This window comes from Rhea americana, unplaced genomic scaffold (assembly GCF_003343005.1).
Source record: "Rhea americana isolate MKP2758 unplaced genomic scaffold, rheAme1 scaffold_154, whole genome shotgun sequence".
Lineage (NCBI taxonomy): Eukaryota > Metazoa > Chordata > Aves > Rheiformes > Rheidae > Rhea > Rhea americana.
This window is the reverse complement of record NW_028185639.1, coordinates 487,797-511,641: the sequence shown is the minus strand read 5'-3', so window position 1 is coordinate 511,641 and position 23,845 is coordinate 487,797. Positions and strand designations below refer to the sequence as shown.

Below are 23,845 nucleotides of genomic sequence, written 5' to 3'. Positions count from 1 at the left end.
AGCATTTCCCTTTGCCATTGGAAAGACTTTGAGGAAGTCACCCACGCTGCAGCGATAACCGTATTCCTGAAACCACTGCAACGAGAAGTTGTCCGAGGTGAACGAAGAGCCCCTGTTTCTTTGAGCAGTTTACAATCCAACAAGTCGTTACCACGCACTTACCGTGCCCTACAGCAAGTCACTTTGCTGTGCTCTTCCTCAATCATTTTCTTCCTCCTCATCCATGCAGATGCTGCTCTCTCCAGTGCACTTCCAGTGACGCTCCTCCAGCGCCCAGGACAGACGGTGCCCGGGGMCAGCCCGGCTACTCGAGCATGGCTCCACACACCCCAGAGCAGCACCAGACCACATCTGCACAGTTACGTCCTGGACGAGGCAGAAACGCTGTTCTGTTTTTTGGCGCCTGCRTGGGATTTCTGGAGCAAGCCCTGCTACCGAGTGCGGCCAAACACTACGTGCCTCTGCACCAGTCAACATAAAGCCACAGATCCTGCAGAGGCCTCCAGGTAGTACAATATAAAGAYGATTAGTACGAGTTAATGGCATGAAGGAATTAAGAATACGCCTGAACAAAAGCATCTCAAGTATAATATGCCAGAATGCATTTAGTTATAGGAAGGGAAGAACATCAAGAAAGTAAGATAATGCTGATTTAAGAGATTAAAGCTTCAGTAAGAATATTCATTACCATATCTGTCTGTATTTTTATGCCTTTAAAAACACTGGCATCAAATTTCCTCACCCTTCTATTTATATTAATTTATATTCATAAATATACACATATTATCTTGTATATATTATACTTATTATTATTTGTATTTTTATATACTAAAATTTATATATTTATATTAATACCCCTAAACCTGGCTATCTGGCCACAAACAGCTTTCTGTCCTTCAAGATATTTTAAGATGATACAGATATGAAACTTTTGATTAGTATACAAAGAGCAAAATATATTTTCTGGCAGCACTGATGTGAGAACAAACACTTAAGACGTCACCCAACCTGCAGCACTTGTTACAAAAAGTGCAGTCATGCAAGCAAACTGCAGCTTAATTTTCCTCTATGCATTTATTATGCCCATTCTCATTTATCATGAAACAAGGCATTTGCATCATGGCTAAATACTGCATCTTGCAAACAAAATGACATTTGCACCGTTTCGACTCTTGCAAATCGAAGACGCCGTGTGAGTTTTGCCTTAAATGAATAGTTTCCTAGAACAAGGCTAAAAGACATTAGAATGAATATCAAGCCTTCCTTAGATCTTTSTATTTTTCATAAGGTCAACCAGGCTGTCACTTAACTGTTAGGTATCTGGAGCCCAGAGACCTCTGGAGGAGTACGGCTCTTCAACAGGTTCTTCATAATGAGAAGAAAAACAATTCCTGTAGCACAACCTAATGAACTGCACAGYACTCTACTCTGAGCAGGTTTCTGCATCCCTCCTCCAACCATGTATTACAGTAATACGTGTAGCTTAAGAAATAAGAATTAAACAGAATCAAAAGATTCATTTTCTGTATTGAATTTTACCCCTATACCAAAGAAAAATATACTGTTGTTCCTTTAATTATTAGAATCTCTACTGTATTGGGGGAAGGAAGGGTGTCTTTCCCCTGTACAAGAAGAAAAAAGAGAGATTTCACAACTTTGACACAGCTGAATTATCAAAAGTTACATGAGAAAAGAAACATTTTTGAAAGATACGAAAAGAGGTAATGAAATATTTGGTTTTYCCATAAACTCTGAAAATATAAATTCTTGGGTTTTAGCTCATAATTTGTCATGAGATAGCAGCAAAAAATTCAAAATTTTGACTTTTTAATGATTTGGAAGTGGAAACTGCAAGAAAACTAGCTTAAATCTTGTTTTTATATACATATATATATACACACACACACACATACATACTTGTACAGCAAAACAGACTAAGTATATATAACTTTGTACAAAAATATTTAAATGTGATGAAGTARTATTAAAATACAAATAGCAGCAAGTGTTTCTCTCACTTGCCAGCTGAGAGCATTTATGAATTGCCAATTCTTCCAGTTAACTCCTGCTAAATTGATTCTACATGCATCTTAGAACAGGAGGGAAAACGGCAGGAAAACTGGGTTACCAAAGAGAAGTGAAAGCCTTTTTCCTCCCACTCTGAGGACAAAGACTCGGGGCCTGAGCTGTTTCTGCTCCGTTTCAGCTGAAGAACACGAAGATCTGTCACCAGTAGTCAAGCTAGAGTCCTGCTGAAGGACTCTCTGAACAGCACCAAATGAGTTTTGCAGGGAAAAAAACACACATAACCTAGCAATTAAAATTATAAAACAYGGATCTTTGAAACTATATTGTTTCCAAAGAAACTCAACAGCATCCAGCAACGCGTGCTAGTGCGGTGTAGTCAGATGTAGGCRAAACAGCATCACGTTAGGCTTGGGTTGTTCAATATTTAGTACGAGCACTGAATAACATTTAAAAGAACAAGTCCCTTCAGTCACATCTGCAATTCTTTCCTGCAATATTAAGAGCACGCATACTATCAAACCTCCTGTTCGGCGCAGGCGGGTAGCCGTCCCTCAGACACCACAATATAGTCGGTCCCCGTAAAACCTGCAACCTCCTGGAGGAGCACCCTTGCTATTGCTGCCTAACAGAAAGGAATGGTTGAACTACAGCCACTAGAAAAAGTGGCTTAATAAATAGATTGCTCGAGACTTTGTCAGCCCTACACTGAAGGGAAAACACTGCGAATGGATAAGTATAGCACGGATACAATAGTAAATGTATTCCCTCAAGTGTGAAAGATGAGACAATAACTGCAAAGACACAGAATTTTTATAGAGCAATTTACAATGAAAGTGCAACAAGAAGTGTAGTTCCATATTTAACCAAGACCCAGAAACGAAGGCGGCCACGTACAAAAAAAGAGAGAGCAGCCAAATCAGCTGCTGAAGCTCCAGCGGCAAGGGGCAGTGCCGTCACCGAAGCGGGACGCCGGCGAGCAGCGCGCCAGCGACGAGGAAATCCTGAAGGACCATCGTAAAGCCGTCCCCGGGCCGGGCGGAGAGGCGACCGGCGTCCCAGGCAGAGCTCTGGATTCCCGTTCTGCAATGTCTCTACTTAGCTGCTGGCTCACGTTAGTATGAGCTTTCCAGCAGTGGGGCTGAGGGGAAACAAGGCTTCAGCCGGCAGTGCCAAGACCATCAGCCTGCTTGCAGCATCTGCTAACGGAGACGACCAAATAYAAATGTGCAACATTCACCCAAAAGGGATAATCTTTCAATTTAAAAGGGGCTCTGCAGGAGCCTTAGAAAGACGGCTGCTCCGTTTAGCTTAGATTCAACAACCTCCAGCCTCCGCCTCTGCCCACGCGAGAAGGGAAGCAGGGCAGCCACGCGGGGACGAGACAGCTCCCGGAGGGACACGCGCTTGGCACTACTAACATTTAAGGTATTTTATCAGATAAAACTCTGGATAAAGAGTGGTAGGAATGCCACTTTTAATCTGGTTTTGTCACATAAACAAGAAGCTAGTCATAYGCTGGGTTACTTAGCAAGAAGCAAAAATATGAGAATTCCTTTAAAGYAATGGAGGGAAATACTCATCATCAGAAAGACATGATTATTTTTTCAATTCAATTCATTACCTATTGAAAACTTTACTCCAGGTGGAAAGTCAGYATTTTAAATAGGACTCTCTACTTGGAAGGGCTGGATAAATGAAGGRAAAAAAAAGATAAATCCCAATAAAYGTACACTGATGTCTCCTCTGGAGTCCAAAACAAAGCAGACCCCTCAATTCTGTTAAACACTAAGTCCGGCCAGCACTCAAASTGCGTGAGCTGGAGTTAGCTTGGTCATAAATTATCCCAATTACTATGGACTTTTGATAGTAAAATGACAGACCTGAGAAAGTATTCAGGGAAGGCAAAGTCATGATGCATGTGAACTGAGACAAAGCAAAAATGCTACAGGAAAAAAGTCATAATTGGTAGAGTTTATTATTTCAGTAATGCAATTACCTAATAAATAAATACATGTTTGTTCAGATGGTTCTAACAGTCTTTAATAAAACTGTAAAAGTTAAAATGGGGCAAGCTTTTGGAAGGAAAACCAAGTAGTAATCCGATATAATTCAGCAACACGCATGGGTGATCCAGAAGAACAGCCTTTCTCTGCCCCCAAAAAATCCAGCAAAACACCCMCAAATCTGTCTTCTCTGATGATCAGACCTAGCCCGCTGGACTAAGCAAATYTGCATGGAGAGCACTGCTTTCAAAGCAAGAAATTCTATTTCAGATACCTTTTTGTGGCCTTTAAAATGATTCAAACTTCGAGATCCACATCATAGGGGGGATTAAAAGCTTTGACTCAATCAAGAAATGAACATATGGCTACAGCAAGTAGAAAATGTTATCAAGAATATGTAGCCATTTTATTTATATATATATATAAATATATAAATATATACACACACACACACACTTTTTGTCTGTTTGTTTGTTCTGTTTTCCTTCATCTTCATGCTACCTGTTTTTGGGGGGAGGAAGGGAGGAGGGGACATCCAGCATTTTTCAGTTTGATTTTCCTTTAGTTTATACCAAAGGTTTATATATTTTGTTATATATATATTTATATATTTTGTTAATGCTTTGAGTTATCTGTGTACCTTGGTAACCATATACAGCATGAACATATTTTTGTTCTGTATTCTTTTGTTGTCTTTGTTATTGCTATAAATTCTACGAAAAATAATTCAAAAATGTATTTCCCGGAACAGACAGGAAATGAGACATGCTATCACAACTCTGAGGATATCCTCCATTTTGCACTGAAAAATAAATCTTAAACCCAGAGGATATCTGCATAAATGAAGAGCATCTGGACAGCCTCGGAGCCACGAGCAGTATTACCCAGCAGACAGAAAGCCTGTGGCCTGCAGGAGCTGATGGGTGAGGCCAACCACGACCAACGGAGAYTGCAGCTAATGCTGCATCTGAGTGGAGCAAAGATCTGGTTTAACAGTCACACAGAAGACTATGCAGCAGCAAAAGGGGGAAAACCTCCCCAAATGTCGAACAGCGAAAACCCTTCAAAAGCAAGCAACAAAACCCCACATCCAGCCAGAACAGCTGCCCCAGCCATCAGCTTCAGCAGATCTCAGAAAAACAGAAGGGGAGAGAGCCAAGCCAGCACTGCGTGGGGGAGAGGGAAAGAGTGGAGATCAGGGCCGGCWGGCCGTTCACTTGAATTCCAGAGGYAGAAACAGAAGATGTTTTTTAAATTCTTCAAATATTCGTGTAAGCCTTTAAAATTACAACAAACTATTTTCTAGGAGAAGAACATTYGTGAGCTGGCCAGAATGACTGCTTCCAAATTACTGAGGTATTGCATGTCAAATTATCTTAGTACAAGCTAATTTATATTTATGACCAAGTGTAGTAGTGTTTAAACTTTCAACAACAACTCCCAAGCAAGTCAGATCACTGACCCTGAAGAATTAATAATAAAAAAAACAAACAAACAAACAAACAAACAAACAAAAAAAAAAACGAATCAGGCAGGAAATACACTCCATCCCCATTCTCCTTTATATCCAAGCACCTATACGCCAGGCTGTTAGATGTAGTCAATTAACTACCACAAGAAGAGGTTTTCTAAAAGTTACATGAACTTCAACAATGCAGACCAAAATGTATTATTAGYGTGCTGAAGAACCATGTGCCACAGRAGCTCTAGGTCTAATACAACAACCATCAGCAACCTGACCTACTCTCGCAAGGCTTTAGAAATAAATAAATGTAAAGTRTGTGTAACTGCCATACCTATTGCTACCATGCAGTACGCTAGGTGTATTTAGCACGTAACCGGCCCACTAGCGAACAAACAGCTAGTGCAGGAAAGGCAGTAGGCACTAGGTGCAATTCCTCATCATGAGAGCCAAGCCGAGCTGGTGGACRCCTCAAGCTGCTGAACACACAGCCCAGGCAGGGGGCTGCCTGCTATTTCTTCAGGAGAAGCATCCTTGCACTTTTATTTTATTTTTTAAAGTGTGTTGCAGCTCTATACCTATCCGCATTGCATTGCCCATCAAACAAAAAGCATAACAGAAAACACACRCTCACAAAAGAGCACCTAACACTGACAAAACATATTGAGAGATGCAGGATGGCTACTGCACGGACAGACTACGGTAATTATCATAATCTGAACACGGGCAAACTGACGACTGACAAAATTGAAGTTACATACATCAGTAAAAAGGCAGAAGAAAAACAGATGAAAGGAGACAATCTGACTAAGCAAAAAACCTATTTTAGCTTCACCTAATTGTTTTGCTTTCTCTTACTTTGAACTAGCACAAGCAGGAGAAAAAATGACCTCTTCAACAGTATTTTTTCTCACATTAGACATAATCCTTGAATCACGTATGATCTATGTTGTATTTTATTTTCCTAAGGAATTCCGTAACAATAAAAAAATCTATGAGTATGAATGAGAGCTTTGTATGTTAGCTGACTATACCAGGAAGCCTCCCGAACGTCAAAATTAACTGAAAAAAAAATTGATAGCTGTTCAAAAAGCAATTTGATCAAGTGATCACTAAGATTTTACATTTGCAGCCTGTGACATAATACACTTACTCAGAAATTTAGAAGTAATCAGAAAAGCTTTTATCACCAGCAAGCACTCATTTTATTAAGCAAAGAGGCAACTGTGAGTATTCAGCACTTGAAGGATTATATGCACTAAACAATCTAGTAAACTCTTCAAAAACCAATAGGAACAAACCTCTAATAAATGAAAATTTCTGAAAGCCAGGGAAGATGCACTACCGGGTATCTATCTCCTAGATATTTTTCCTCGGAGCTATTCTCATTTAATCCATTAATGAATAATTGTTTAAAGAATTCAGAAAGGTTAGATGATTTAAAGATCATGTAGTAAGGCAATCCCTGATAATGCCAGCAATCAAATTATCCTAACATTAAATAGATAGTTATCTTCATTTTACCAGGAGAAACATGTAAACTCCTTTGACAATGAGTTTACAAATTACAAATTAAATCTTTTCTAACATTTTTTTTCAGAATCTGAGAAGGATACAGTTCCATTTAATGCTACTAGACTGACATTTCCTTCTCATCTGTTTTGTAAGGAGGTTTGCAAGGTTAAAATAGGCTACCTTATGACTTCTTTCTGGGATTTCATTCAACCCAGCATGGTTCAAGGAACTGTGCTAGCAACCAACATAGAATTAATGTCCTTTGCCCCATGTTTAGCCCAAATGAGCAAGTGAATTTGGAATGGATTCAAAACAGAAATATTCCCAAATGTCATTTCATTTTAAAAGACTGAAACAAAACGACACTATAACCAAGAAGCAAAATTCAAACACAGTATGGTGATTTTCTTTCCTAGGATTCAGGACGTGGTCACAGAAAATGCATCAAAAACAGAGCTGGAATTTCTACAGTCAGAGTCTTAAAAAGAAAGAGGCAAGAGTTACGTTTATTTGTTTTAAACCACCGTATTGCAGAAGATGCAACACAAACTAAGCACAAGAAACCAATGGCTACTGGGACAGAAAAAGGGATATTAAAGGTCTGAGTTTCTGCCCCTCCACTACAGAGAGGGCAGTTTCAACTGATGCCTGCTGCCCTCCCACTGTGAGCACCGGGGACAAGTCCAGCTGCGTCTCCAACAGCCTCCCCGCGGGGCCAGCGGCTCCTGTAGGTCCCCGTCACCGTCCTCCGCCGGCTGGGAGCAGCCCACCCGCAGCCACGACTCCCTGCACAACTCGTGAGCCTCCACCAAGCTCGTTCCACCCACCAGGGTTGCCCCCGGATCAGGCACMGAGCTGGATGCAGTGTGAGACACGGCAAGACAAGCTCCAGGAAGAGGGACAACAGCTGCCCTCCCATCTCCTGGCTGTGCTCCAGTGACCTGAATAAGCCGCTCTCCTAAAATCCAGGGGCTGTAGTCTGCTGCTCCTTCCAGACTCGGATCTTGAACGCACGTTTTGTGCTCATGCCAGCCAACGCTGCCACCGAGTCTCACAGCCCCAAGCTGTTCTTCCTTGATAGTGAACAGCAGATCCAGCTGGGCACCATCCTCTGCTCGCTCATCCAGGGCCATGCACCAAGAAAGCATCCTTGATACCCTCCCAGAGGTCATCTTCACAGCTTGAGTCCCACTGCAYTGTCCTTTCAGGAGATACCAGTGAGGCTGAAGTTCCCCACGGGAAGCTGAGCCTGTGACTCAGGTCTGCAACCAGCTCTCACCAGTGCCACCCTTACTGGGTGCCAGTGGCATAAAAGAGCTCAGATGCTGCCTGTTTAATTGATGCATTTTGCTAACTAAATCTCAGTTCTAACACTTCAAAACTTTTTGCAATGGTTATAAGAACTATGTCAGACTGCTCYGTTCCTCCCACTATACGGTTCTTGCACTGATTTCAGTGGGATACGGATTTGATTCTGCATAAATGAGAGACTTCCATATAATGTAAATCTCCATGTTTTAGGGAACAGCGCTGTACTTAGAGACACTGCGAAGCAAAGGAAGAACCAGAAGCTTGAGGCTTTAAGAAAAGGACCAAGGTCTGCGACGTACAGTAAGCGTCCCGCTGTAATCTCCAGCTTTCCTTGCTGACGTGGCCCCCGCTCCTGCCGCTAAGGAGTCACCGGCAGTGGCCACACACCACGCCGGCTGAGCGACTTCACGGGCCTTAGGAGCATTTCACATCGGCATCATCTTGACACAGTGGGAGATGAGAAGTGATAAACAAACCAGTCCTAAACGTGCAATATGATCAGCAATTCACAGTCACTCCTTAAGCGTATTTTTCTGGGTAACTGCTTCCACTGCATGGTCTTAGAGAGAAGATAACATGAGATTCTGGTCTGGAGTAAGTTATATATTTACCTTGCTTTACTAGAACATAACAATGCTCCTGTTATTAATATTTTTTTACTATACAAAACAGCACTAGCCTTCCAAGGAAAAAGTCCTTGACCAAAATATCAGAGGATATTAAACTGAGAAGTGATCTACTGATGCAAATCATTAAATCTATTTGCATCTGCTTACTGAACCCTAACACAGAAATTAAACTACATAGTGTGGGAAAAAGAGCTGGTTTTGCATGGTTAAAAGGAGACATCTTGGAAGATCCAAGCTCTATGTCATTAATTTTCCTTCTTCCCCTCATTAACAAGTAAAATGTTTTCACTGCTTGAAAAGTTTTAATAAATAGGAAAAAGCGGGGCAGCTGACATAAGTTTTTAATGTAATATACAAGAGCTTTTAATATTTTTACATATATTAATGTAAAAGCTAAAAATAAATGTTAAAAGGTTATATTTGTGAAGAAAGAAAAACTGCATTTACAGTAATAGAATAAGGTTTTAGAACTTTTTTTTCTTTAACTCTTTCTTTTCTTGCACTGTGTCACGAAGATCATTTGCAACTTAAGTTAAACCAGTATGACAGTAAAGGTGGCACCATTCTAGAACTGGTGTGTTAAGGATACATAGTCCCTTACAGCTCTGCACCCCAATGTTTCTACCTACTGTGAGGCCACATGCTCTCTCTTACCAAGTTACCAAAATCTTAATTCTGATCTTATAGACAGAATTAACCCAAAACCCAAACAAACATCAGATAAATTTGAAACAATCATGGCAATATAGTTCTCTAGCAGTACACAATACTATGATCACAACATCCGCATACTCAAGACCTCAGGCAGGTATCACAGAGACTTAGCAAAACACTTTTTGATAAATCAGCTCTCTCACTTAAGGAGCTAGAAGAGTTTTTCCCGTTACCCAGGCATTCATCTGTACTTAGGCTCCACAAAGCCACTGTTTAATCTCAAAACACTTCTGGAGCTTTAAGTTATTCTAGGCAATACGCCTGGGTATCTACATTTTTTGAGAATTAAAGAAGTCTGGGAAGAAAACCAAGATGAAGAGTTGTAATATTTAAGAATACACACTAATTCTGATATATAATGGAAACATAATCCATGTAATTATGCAATCCATTTTCCTATCTTTATAGCAAAAATTTACAATGGAAAAAACCCTCTACTGTATTAATCTACTACTGGTGCAAGAAGTGGAAAGGTTCTACTCCCTACAGCCTGAATTACATAAGTTAGTAAAGATATTATGTAGGGCATAATATCTTTGGTGTAGTATAGGGCATGGTGTCAAGTAAAGATTTCTTTCCTAAGAAATTTGAGGAGATGGGGTTGCATGGACAAATTTTCACCTCTATTTTGGTGAAATTATTTTTCATAATTATTAAGGCTCTATATCTTCTGCACGAGAAAGAAAYCCATCATATTTGTGATATTTTCAAGTGGGTATCTGCACAAGTTATATTACCTAATACAGTTTGTTGTTATTTTTGCCATTTTAAAATATCTTCACTGTAAAATGTGAGCACTGGGTTGTTATAACATTTCTTGCTTTAGCAGTCTTAGYCAACCATCTAGGTTTACAAATACGTATAACTCCATAGCAGCAAAGTTGTTCACTCTTCTATACACTGAAATAGTTCTTTCTTTTCAACAACACCATGTAAAAATACTACATTAACCTTAGATTTTTTTTTAATAGATTATCAGCATCAATAATTGCACAACGGAGATTTAGTTTTTGTTTTCTGTTTGRTTTAAACATGATATCCCTCAAAGGCATCTGCAGCTAGATTTATGGACAAAAACACAACTGTGAAGACTTGCAAAAAACTACTTCTATTTGAATCTTTTAATACTACTTTTGACACATGAACAGAAATACAGCAGTGCTGTCAGGAAAAATAACATATCAAAAGTATGGTATTGATTACAGTGGAGCTGCTTGAAATTCACTTCAATTTAAGTGAAAGAGGAATGTGGGTTTTGCCAAACATGCAAAATAAAGTTTTTCACCATCTGAACCTGCCAGTAAAACTTATCTTGCACACCATTTCAGAAAAACTTATTAAACAAAGTAGTTGAGCTGTACTACCTGCAAGGTCTTGACAAAGTGTGTACACTTTCTACATGCTTTTAGAGTTCATTTTGTTTAAGTTTTTAAAACACAGCTTCCAATATAAAGTTTTCTTATCTTGAAGCAGCATAAACAATCTGTAGCACCTCCACAAGAAACTAYGAAGAAAGAAACCTAGCCCAGTTTATTTTTAATAAAAGGAGGACTATGCTATATAATAACTCTTCCTGCCACATCCATTGAATCTGCTGAAATAAAGATTGATGCCTGGATATTTGTAGACACTTCTACCACAGAAGGCAATATTTCTCTCTCTTTTTTTTTTTTTTTTTGAAAAAAAAAAATATATACCACCTTCTTCCTGGCATTCTGCAATAATTTGAAGACAGTAACAGGCACCATTTATCCTATCACCTAGTAGACATCTGCATGTTTTAATTTTAAAATAACTGACAAAAAATCAATGAGATCTTTGACAGTCTGGTATCACAAGTTAAAAGATATTCAGAAACTAAAACTGCACAAATACAGGATACAAAGCTGCTGTCTTCTCCTTTTGGTAACTGTTCTACATAGACACCCAACATGTTTCACTTCTGTGCACATACATAAATCAGCATTGAGAAAGGTTAAAATTCAGGACAAAAGTAGAATAGAAAACAGATCAAGACGAGAGCATGTTTATACTACACTGACTCACACATACGGCGTTCCCTTGATTTTAAAGGGAAACTAAATGCCCCAAAACTGCTGTCGATTTTGCCCCCGGTGTTTGACTATTACTCCCCTTCTTTGAGGGGGGAGCTGAGGGTGAAGCCACTTGCATCCTTCTGGCATTCTATGCTAAAATGCTTAAAAGAGCAGCAAAATAATAGGCAGGGGAATCCCTGAAACGCACAGCTTTGAATCAGCTATCAGAATAGCAGTCTGTGAGTACAAGTATAACAACTGTTTCCAACAGCTTAAAATATAGCATACCAGCACGGTAACCCACAAGTTGTAATCACACTTTTGGCATCACGTATGCCCACCGCAGCAGCATACCTCCTTGCCACCATCCCAGCTGGCTGGATTTGTCTTTGAAGACATCTTTGGCACAAACTGAATGCTTGCTTCGCTGGCTAAAAGTGTGGCTGCTGTTCATTCTTGATTGCTGCAGACTCCCCAGCGTCGCAAGCAAGGTGATCTGCAGTGAAAGAGCTTTCTAAGTGCTTCATCTACCCGAACCAGCTAGGGAGGGTAGGATGACTTTCTGGAAGAAGGCACAGGAAAAGGAGCTTTAAAAGTAATAACATGGATTCCATCAGGCACAGGCATGGCTGGAAAGCATAATACCCAGGCCCTTAGAAACACCACAAAAACTCTTTAACTCAGAAATGTTTACTTAAAAGAAAAAAAAAAAAAAAAAGGGAGAAAAAGAGAGAGAGAGAGAGCGTGAGCAGCAAGTATCACCCCAAAAGGACCGTGCTCTTTCTCTGAACTATGGCAGTATCTTGAAGCTTTTCAGAATAAAATACTACAGAAGCAAAGACTGCATGAAGGAGTCCAAGCCTTTTACCTAGTCTTTATTGAATGACCTAACAAATGCAGACAAGCATCATATGGAGACAGTATCTCAAACCTAATCTACTTATATTAATGCCTACAAAAGATTAATCTAATGAACCATTTTACAATCACTGCAAACAGCAATTAAATACATTACAATTTTAAAAAATGAAGATGTAGTGCAAAACATACTTTGGTATTTGATAAATGCAGTTAGCTTGGATGATYATATTTAATACATGAGTAAGTGTTGTTTTAGCTGGTAGGGAAGTGATGCATCTGAACTCACCCATGTTTTGACATCTTCCCACCATCTTAGAGGACAAACTCTGCAGCAACACTTGCTAAGAAAATCAACTGAAACACAATATCTTTTTGCAAGAACTGGAGAGATGCTGGAGTTTTTTTTTTACTCACAAGCCTGAGCACCACACAGGGACTATAGGATGACCCCACAGTTCAAAATCTGGCTATCACTTCTGAGGAAAGGGGAAAACGGTGCTAAAGCAAGAGTCAAACATCTGCTCAAGAGTCAAACATCTCCCACTGCATCCACATGTGGTCAAAGGCCTCTAAGCCCCGAAAARGGGGCTCAATAACTGACATTAAGGTTCTACCACTGACCATCCTGAACAATGCATAAGCCAACACTACAGTTAACTAAACAGAGCTAATGAAGTTTAAATGCATGTTTGCTAAAAATGAGCATATTTTTAACCCCAAAATCAGCATCTGAAAACAGCTCAAGGCTGTGAAATGAGATTTTCAAATCAATGCAAATGCAAAATAAGCCGTATCTATTGAAAAGTTTTAAACTTAGAACTTAATGAATSATATCCAGTTCAGATTTTGATCAAAATCATGGTGCTCAGTTCAGTTAGATTTACTCCAAAACCAGGTAAGATTTGGAACTTTTCCATATATGTTTTACTTTAAGCTTTTAGATTTTGAGGCATGAATGAATCTAAGCAAAGCTGTGAACATATGAAGTCCTACAGAAATAAAAACACTAGACAGTTACAAAAGGTCAAACATCTCTCAAATGTATATTTTGGAATACACTACCATGCACTCAGAATATAAAATGTGAGAAAATATGACATTTAATTCACATAAAATTAGGAATGCCCACAGTGTTAGAATTATGAAAATAATACCATACCATCAATGTAAACATTTTTCTTTGATTTTGAAAAATTAAAACCAGTTCTGCCTGCCCAGATATTAGTAGGTCTTGGCCTTCTTCTGAAATAATCAGCAACATAGCTTCACCTACACAAGAGAAACTGTTACAGATGCAGTTGCCCATCTTTGATACTCAAGACACAGAACCCAGCTGTTCGTTTTTACTAGGAACATGTGTCCTTTATCACAAAGTGACCTAAAATAATGTYGTACGCTAGCAGTAGCTTAAGTGTCAAACAAGTCTCAACAGCTTTTGCCTGCCCTATGTTTAGAAATTATCTCCTAACCATTAAATAGTATTTTATGACAAACACGTATTCTGTCTTACTCAAGTTTTATCCTGTATCATTTAAATTATGTGGTCCACAATTATATAACAGTTTTCGGRAAGAGCTAGATGGGGAAAACAGTGGCACCTCTTCCAAGTTGCACTGCAAATACCTRCTCTATTCACATAAGTCACTTAAAATGTCCACAGTAAGAGAAATCTATTCAGAGCATCTAAGCAGTGTAGTTGCACACCTACTTCCTTCAGCTGGTTTTTAGTATGTCCCTGAGCTCTACTAAGCTTCTTAGCCTTGGCTGATGCTTATTGGAAAAATAGGAGGAGTGGCACTCTCCCAAATGCCTCCCACTTGTGGCATCAAAGTGAGATATCACTCACAGTAAATTTTACAGTATGAGGAATGAAACAGTTAGCAAAGTTGACATTTAAACCATCATCACTGGATATAATTAAATACCTCAGAGATGAACAGAGTGGTTCACACCTTTCCAAGTTATTGTTTTAGGCTCTTATCAGACTCCCATACATCTCTCTGCACTGGCTGCATTTTGACGTATTTCAGTTTTGCTTTACATCTGTAATGGCTGGAAACCTATTAAAAAYGAGACATTTTGTAGAGTTTCTGATAATCTTCTGGTAGGCAGAGAACCAACTGTGACACTGGATAACGTTTTGAACTATAGATTCAMCCTTAAAAGACTTGGGCCAATTAATACAACAATACTCCAACYAGTTCCTTCATCTTGGTCGGCCATCCAGAGGGGTCTAAACAGGGCGGAGGACTGGGCCAAGAGGAACCTGATGAAACCCGAGCAGGACAACCAAAGTCTCGCACCTGGGAAGGAAGAGCCCTTGCAGTGAGGGCAGGCGGGCACTGCTCCGCTGTGAGCAGCTCTGCCCGAACAGCCCTGGGGCTCTCGGCAGGCAGCAGGAAGCCAGGAGCAGCCGGCTGCACGCTGCAGMAGCAGAGAGCTGGCAGCTCCCAGAGTTGCCCAACCTGGAGGAGATGGAGGGAGGTGGTGCCCCTCTGCACGGCGCTCATCACACCATGGCTAGGTACTGCGCCTGGGTCTGCGCCTGATCTGGAAAGACATGGAAAAGCTAGAGCAAGATCAGCTAAGCTTTCAAACAAAAAGATAACCAGCAAAACTTGTTAGGTTTACATCACTGTGTCTTATGGTACATATCAGAATACCAGCATAACCTGGAATTTGTATCCACCTATCAGACTGCATATTCATTTTTCATTTCGTAAATATAATAATGTATTTCAYGCTATTAATGACTCAATGCTCAGCAGGGCAATATTTTCCAAGCACACACTGGTAGCTTTCTCAGTTTCCTTCAAGACACATTATACTACTTTCCTTTCTTTTACTAAAATACTATAGCTGCAATCTCAATCACATTAACAAATTCGTAGGCTGCATAACCACTACTGCATATTAAAGTAGCTGGGCACCTCACCCTCACTGAGAGAACACAGCAATTCCTAAAAGAATTTCTATWATTCCTTCAGAGGGAAAAATTGTTCCATTCTTTGCCATCCTACTAAGTCAACATCCCCATCTTTCTAAGGAAAGTTATGCTGCAAATATTTAGCACAGGAAAATGCCAGCATGGTTTCTGTAATTGCTAATGGAAGTCACAAGTGTGACTCCCTGTTCACCAAGCTGATAATTTACCTTTCTGCTTCAGGAAGATGTTTCAAAACCAAGTCATCACAGGATTGGGAACACTGAAGTAGACTAGCAGCGAACCAGAGAGAAGAGGGAGAAGAAAAGTAATCCTGAAACTTCACAAAGCTGCTAAAGACACGTCTAAGCACAAATTATATCAGTAAAACAAAAAATGAGGTTGCCAGAGGTTTTTCTTTTAGATATGAGCAAGCAGAGTTAAACACCTGCAATACASACAGCAAGACAGCTGCACTGTAGGAAAAAAACCAGTAGTTTTGAATCAAGAAGATATCTGCATACACTAAAAACACAAATTATGACAGCTGACATAGTACTAAAAATATATGTACAAGAAATATACAATTTTACTTCACCTTTTTGAAAAAATGGATTGTGACGCTGAAAGTCAGAAACTTATAAAAACAAGTTTCATTTTAGGTATTCTTTTTGCCCCACTTTACAATTCCTAAACAATATATCTGCTTGTTTCAGAAACAACCCAGCTATAATTATGAATGTCTGATCTCCACATACAGTCTGTGTACTTAAAGCATGCACCTCTGTGTAATACTAAGTTTGTAGAAACATACAGCGTAAGGGTATCAAAAAATAACAATACGATCATTCCTAAAACTAATCTATCCCTAATTTCTAGAAGGYACATCAAGAGACTTGCCCCTCTGGAAGGCTTTAGTCTTCTGATAATGTTACCAGAACTGTTTCCGTTTACGGAGCCAGGTTAAGTGTCAAAAGAACAAGTTAATCCACTATTTAAACAGGTAGACTAAAACAGAAGTGCTTCGAAGTTGCTGTATTGAGACAGCCAACAGTTCGCATTGCATTAAGATTGAAAATGGTTAAAAACATTTTAGTCAGCATGCAGCAAGACAAAGGGCTTTTCAAAAAAGACTCTACCTGAAATATCCTATAATGATAATAAGCTTGAATGAAAGCAACTCCTCTCCAAACAGAAATCACTACAACATTACGCGCCTTGACTTTAAAACTCTGCCAGTTGCACAAGGAGTAGAATAACTTTAAATTATTACAATTAGTTTCATCTCATTAATAGATGAAGGCCTTTCAAGTGGACTGAATTTTTACTTTGTTGCCTCTCCTTTTAGTCTACATTATAATCTGTGTTCTTAAACTTTAAGAAGAGCCATCACAAAATAGCTTGTTAGCTCAGATTATTAATTGTATAGCATTTTACAAGCTATAAAATAGAGCAAGATCCTCACACACGAATTGTGCCGTTAACCAGGCATTCTCATCAGATTTTTCTACAACTACTACGTTTGTCTGACAGATTGCAAGTCTTTAGTATTTATACATTTCAAAGGTTTACTTATTTTTGTTGTTAAAAAAMCCCTAAAATCTATATTGATTGTTACATGCAATTCTACATTAGGAGTCTCAAGAACTGTGGAGCTGAATACCAATATTTATTACTAGACTTGTGCTCATTATGGTTCTCTCTGACAGGGGTCCATTAAAATCAATTTTTATGTTTCTTATATATTTTTTTTCTATGCAGTGTTCTTACCATAGCATTTATTAGCCAGTTAGGAGAAATGTTGGGCACTGTTTTGTTTTTATTTTATTCTGTCAGAAATAATGAGACCAGTTTTTAACAAACATTCACTAACAATCAGTAGAAGAGATTAAACATCATATGTCACCACAAACATTTACAGATGTCTTTAATTTTAGAACTTTATCATCAGTAAAGATGCAAGAAAAAAAGAAGTCCCACCTTCCAGCTGTTTTTTTGGATTTAAGTTCGTTTAAAAAAAAAAATTGTAAGAATATTCTTCTCACCATTTAACTTCTGAGGTACCCTTTGTGAGCAATATTTCCTCTATAATACATATACATGTGCATATAAAGGCTGTGATCTGATAATTTCAAAGTGTTATCAAGATTCTACTGAGGCCTTAACATGTCCAAGAGAGAATTTAAGTCCACTCATTGCTCAGAAACCTGAAAGATCACGATGAGATAGTAAACTACAAAGTTTGGAAGAGATTCGAGATATCCCAACTTCTGCCTGAAGGACTGGACCAGAAGAGCATTCTACAACCAACCAATCTGACCATGTTATACGCGGACAAGTGACAACGCCTGTAAATGAAGGGGAAAAAAGAAAATCTCTCCTCATAAAAGCAGAAAACCTTGCCTCCTAGCTAGACTAATTTAAAGATGTGAGTGAAATACTGTTTGTAAATAAAAGATGCTACTTCTTAAATAGGTAAAAAAGACAGGGGAAAAAAAAGTTGTCAGATCTTTGGGCACACAGGCATGTTCTCCTGGAAAGAAAAGCTCTGTGGGCCTGAACGACTAACTTCTCTATCCCCATCTTCCCCATCACCCCAACTTGCTCTAACACCTCCTATCTCTAAAAACTGCTCAAAAAAGAAGGCAAGCCATTGAGCGGAAACAGTGTAAGATTCACAATTAAAAACAAAAGTCATAAAAATAGACCTTTGCTCTTCTCTCTCCAGGACGATTTTATGAACACAACAATACCTTCCTTATCCACCTTCTTGGCCTCTACCAATTATTAAGCCTTTAATTTTTTTCTTCCAATAACATGTCTTTTCACTTTTGGAGCCCTTAGTTTCTAGCTCCCACAACTTCATGAATGCTTCTTTGTCTTCAGTTTTTATTTTCATGTAACTCCCCTTACTTCTGATGTTATAATAAAGAATGCAAATTTCTCATGTTGACCACCTTCAAGACTTTTCAGACCTTTACCTTGCTCCTCCAACCACTCGTTAAAGTTCTCCTCTCAAGCTGTTCTCATCAACTGCAAACTTCAGCTCCATTCTAAATATTACTCTATTTTCATCCCTCAGCAGCAAAAATCCAACACTGAAAGCAGGTATGAAGGAAACCAAAGTAGTTATTTCCATACTGAAGCTGGCAAAAACCTCTGTCATGTCTAGAGGCTCGAGGCTTTTAGAATTAGAGGCAAAAATACATATTTCAATCAAAATATATATTATACTTCATATTTACGATTAATGTTACACTTAAAAAACCACAAGGATAATAAAAATGGAAAAGGAAATAATCTGCAAATCAAAGGCGCATTTGAGACGTGAAGAACAGAGAAAAAAGCACAATATTGGAGAAAGTCAAACTTGTTCCAGTCTTATCTGAAATCTTGTCCTTACCTGCTGTTATACTTGAAAGAGCAGACTGCAACAGTAGACAACCAGCTTTTCTACACACACAGCCACAACAATAGCAGTGTACGTCAGTAAAAAGTCTTTACATTTACAAAATCCCCAAAATATGCAAGGAAGTCTTCCTCGGTGAGGTACCTACATATGTGCCCAAAGTTAGGGAATAAGACACACTTTCAAAGCCTAATCAAAAATAATTATCTTTTAAAATGTTTCCTCAATAATATTGAAGATGCAACACAGAAAAAAAATGCATTTTGGAACTGCCACTCCTTAAAGGCACTCAAGTCTGCTTTTCTGACTTACAGGAGAAAGTAAGATGTTTCCAATATAGCTAGTAAAAGTAAGCACGCATAGTTATTATCCTCTAAACAATCTGCTTCCTCTACTACGTTATTAAACATCGGATCAGTAAGACGTGAACTTACCTATTTGGTAGGACATTCATTTTTGGAAGCTTTATCTCATGTAAGCCTGTTTCACACCCAGAGATTTCAATTTTTCCCACAGGGCTATGCAGAACAGCRCATACCACCTTGCACTGGGATTCGCCATTTTCAGAAGTGACCTGTTCATAAAACAAAAAGAAAACACAGAAAAACCCACAACTCAGTTGTGTGTATTTCCTCCCAAGGAGCATTCATTTCAAGATTGAGCGTATCTTGCATAGTTTTCAAAAGTGATTTAAAATAAAAGCAAGAAAACAAGAAGTTTCTTTAACTACAGCTTTTACGTTCAAAACTTTGCCTAACTTAATTAAAATGAGCTACTCTGTTTTAAGAAGTCAGCACTAAATAGCATCTAAATCAAAGTCTTAAAAAATGTTAACCAACTGAGCAGTGACAAGTAATAGCAGTTTCATGGTTGGTTTGTCAGCCAACATCCAAAGTGAAGTGTTTTTACACTGATTTCAAAAGGGTTATTATGACAATAAAGCATATTCACTGGCTTACAGTAGCAAAAATCAGAAACAAGTAGAATGTGTCTGCTGGAAAAATAACATATGAGGAAAAAAAAAAATCAATCATCGCTTAATAAAGGAAACATTCTTTTATTCCCACTGTTGCTGATCGAGTTTTTATGGTTACTGATAGAATGTACTTGTAAACAGACACCGAGCATTTCTCAATACTCTACAAGGCCAACAACATTATACATGTCATCTAAGCACTTTTCATCAAATTCATCTCRGCTGCAAAAACATTCTGAATCAGACATTTGAGTTGTATTCGGTTTGGTTTGTAAAATCATTAGAAAAAGAACACAGAACAAGGTTGCTACAGATTTTTATAGTAGAGTCACCTGGACACCACAGTTTAAGTTAGGATCCTAAGAATCTTATGTCTTAAATCGCTAAGACTCGATGGCTAAGTTGCAGTTTGCCTTATACCTTAAGAATTCACTTGTTATTGTAAATTCAGGACTGCCGGAGTTTCCAAATTCAATGGCAAGGTACAGCRTAACGGGGCTGGAGAACTGATTCAAGAGCACAGCAATGCACATAGCTGTTSACACCTGTACAATACTATTCTTGAAGAAGCTCGATGAGGTGCCTTTGAAATAGAAGGCTGCATTACCTGGGCACTCAGATTTTCAAAGAAAATGATTAGAGTCCAAGTACTAAGGACGCTTTGCATTTTGAGACGGTTATTCCCACAGCCCCTAAAACACGGGAGAAGAATTCCGACGCTGACTGCAAACGAACAGATCTGCAAAAGGCAGCGTGTCTCTGCAGTGTTTGCAGTGATACGGAATACTCCGAACACTTATCATACGCTTCACATATGCACACAGCYGCTTCTTGGACATCGAGTAAGGATGAAAAGCTTGCCTTGTTCTTTTAAGAGCAATTAGGTATTTAACTATATGCCTTGACTCTTTAGAGGAAGGAGACTGTATTCCCCTTTACCACTACAAACTTTACTATTTCAGTTCAAAAGTTTCCTCCACTCTCCTCACATCRTTTTCTCCAAATTAAACCAATGCTCACGTTGAATTATTTAGATTCCTCTTTTCCCTTCGCTTCTCTTTCATATTTCTCTGGCATATTGCTCAGAAGCAGGTTTCACCTTAGATTCCAAGGGCCAGAGTTTTCATTCACAGGATTTTAGTGTTGCTGCTTTTCACTAAGTTTCACTTCAACTATTTTAAAATGCAGTGGCAAAACAAAGTAYTAATGTCTGATTTAAGTGGTACATTCTGTGAATTTGAAAGGTGAACAAAAATAGGGTATTGAAGTCTCTTTACATAAGGTCAGACCTTGGCTGAATTTTTCAAAACATTAAAACTTGCATATAGCATGGTATAACTAAAAACCTCCTGGAACTRCAAGCTTTGACCAGTGTCAAATAACATTCTTAATTCTAGCCCGGAASAAAAGTCTTACAAAACTAGAATACAGAATTAATGGAAAAAAAAATCATAAACATATTACAACTTCTTCTTTTTAAGGTAGGGAAGCAAACCACTTTACGTAAGACTGAATTACGCTGCCCAGCATGTGCAGAAGTATCAACATTCAATATTTAAATTGCGTATGATCTGCCTATCTCGTGCTTGCATGGCATCTTGGCTGTGCTAAAAAATGTTCCTTATCTAAGGGTCAGGTACTCAGCCTTGGAGTAGCATCAGTTGTTTACTGCCCCACAAAATAAAATAAGCAATTTTCTCAAACASCAGATATACTACGCTATACAGCGGCAGTTTTTCCACAAGCAGGAAGGACAGYGGTGGGACAGCACTGAGCCCAAAACGTCAGCTTTTAAACAGTTATGTCGGCGAGCATCAACTTAAAACCTGCCGTGCCACCAGGCTCTCCGTAGTCCACTCCGGTCAGGTYAATGCAGGTGCTATTTATGGAATCTGTAACCTGCTGGAACAGGTCACAAAGTTACTCCGACTCCGTAACAAGTCAGCTTTGATGGCACTGCAGTTTTTCCAACCACATATAATACTTTTAGCTGTTTTATACGGAAGGGATAGAAGTCAAAATACCACCGTGTTCTGCCTGAAAAGGCAAGATCTGCTCTTGCGTATCACCCACCGCTGCAGCAGCCGATTTCAAACGGGCCTAAGCACGACCAGATCAGGTAAAAACGGAGACGACGATGCCCAGCTACTACATCAGGTAGTTCCATGAAATAGTAACCTAGGTAGCGCTTCTCCCCAAGCTGCTAAAGAACCAAGGGCCAAGGAACACCACCGAAGACTTCTAAAATCATTGGATCTTTGGTACATTAAAGGAAGGAGAGCTAATCACGTATCGCTCTCCAGGTTATCACATTTAYATGCTATTTACTTAAAGTCTGTCCTGCCCCTGCAGCGGACCCTGATATTGTTAGACCTTGTTTCCTGGTCCGGAAATGCTGCTCGCTACACTGAGCTGGGGGCAATCACGTTCCTACGTATGCTTTCCCTGGTTAATTCTGAGAACTGTCAAGAAAGATACCATAAAATTTGATGGGTCAGTATCATTTTATGCAAAAACACTTAAAGACAAAAGAGGACACACACCTGAAGTATACTCCCTAAAAATACTCCTGCCTCACGTTGCAGAGGTCAACCCGCCGCGCAGCGCGGAAAGCGGGCAGACGTCGTCCCGTGCATCCGGAAGCGGGCCGGTACGCCGACAGCAGAACTGCTGGGCTCTGCTACCGAACCACGCCGCTCCGCACAGCCGCTGCTCTCCCAACCGAGCATCCTATTACACCGTTTGTTGCCTTGAAAATATCCCAGCGGAAGTCTTACAATGCAAAAGAAACCCAAGGTCATGAGATTCCAGATACTTTCYGTTATCTTTTCTAAAAATCATGGAACTTAATTCACCAAAATATTAGAGTTCCTTATGTAGGTAGAGTCTATTTTCACTGTAAGTCATTACAGGCGTTAAAACTCACAACAAACACTATTACACGTCAGGAACAGATAAAGCCTGGAAAACACTAACATGTGCATTGGAGTTCCTAAAGTCAAACAGCCTATTTAATAYGAGGATTTTAAAAAAGAAAAAAGAAAAAAAGAAAAAAAGTGTTATGAAGTGAAATATTATCTGTGAGTGAATAAACAACTAGGGTGAAGATAGGAAAAACTATCAAGTAGGCAATTTGCTTCAGTTACGGACATCCAGAAAACAACCTAAATTYACTTTTAACTAAGAAAAGTCATCTGCACAGTCTGCCCTGTTTAAACAATTACAGGTTCCTAGCGGTTTATTTAGTTTGCCTGTAATCCATATCAGCTTTTCACTAAATAACTGAACGTTTGCTGATGTTATTAAGAAACTCTGTTTCAACTGACTTTTGCCTTGGTCCTTCTCCTTGCTCAAGTAGAGGACACACAAGGATTTATTTATTTATTTTTTGAGCAGCAACCTCACTGCAGAAGTCCTAACATAAAAAGTTTACATATTTACCAAAACAGTACACATTCTTCATTTTCATTTCTGCAACAGCCTTAAAGTAGATGCACTGAACCTGCTACCGTGTATCCTTTGACCATAACTATTTAGTTATAAGAGGACAGTCGCTTCATTCCAACAATACACAGAATGCAGCAAGCAACAGAAAACTATAAATAGCCCCACRAGTTAACACCAACTTAACATAAGCTTTACAGATGTTGTTTATAGACGAAAATCTTGTTGCCTTCAACGAATACAACTAGTATTTTCAGTCTTGCTTAGCAGATGCATTAGACAGCAGTACAGAAAAGTTTTGTTTTTATATAAGAATAAAACTGTGCTTGATACCAAAATGCCCACATACATATGCAATCAGATTGAGAGCTTCTAACATGAAGGTCACTGTACAGGTGACCATGTACAGGTATGCTATCCTGTGTCCACATATTAAAGTGTTTTTCAGTACTCACCTAAACAGCTACTTAAATGTGTCACAGAAAATAAAGATATCAAGATACAGTACTGCAGTCAATGTTGTTTTAAAATAAA

At 39.0% G+C, this 23,845-nt stretch overlaps 1 protein-coding gene across 4 annotated transcripts in view; it reads right to left on the bottom strand.

Moving 5' to 3' along the window:
* The window catches only part of MGMT (O-6-methylguanine-DNA methyltransferase), a 161,296-nt gene that overhangs the window by 113,513 nt on the left and 23,938 nt on the right, over positions 1-23,845 (bottom strand). For all 4 annotated transcript variants that reach the window (XM_085299771.1, XM_085299773.1, XM_085299772.1 and 1 more), the window contains exon 3: positions 19,326-19,465. In XM_085299771.1, the coding sequence (XP_085155897.1) occupies positions 19,326-19,465 (140 nt within the window). The remainder of the gene's footprint in view (positions 1-19,325; positions 19,466-23,845) is intronic.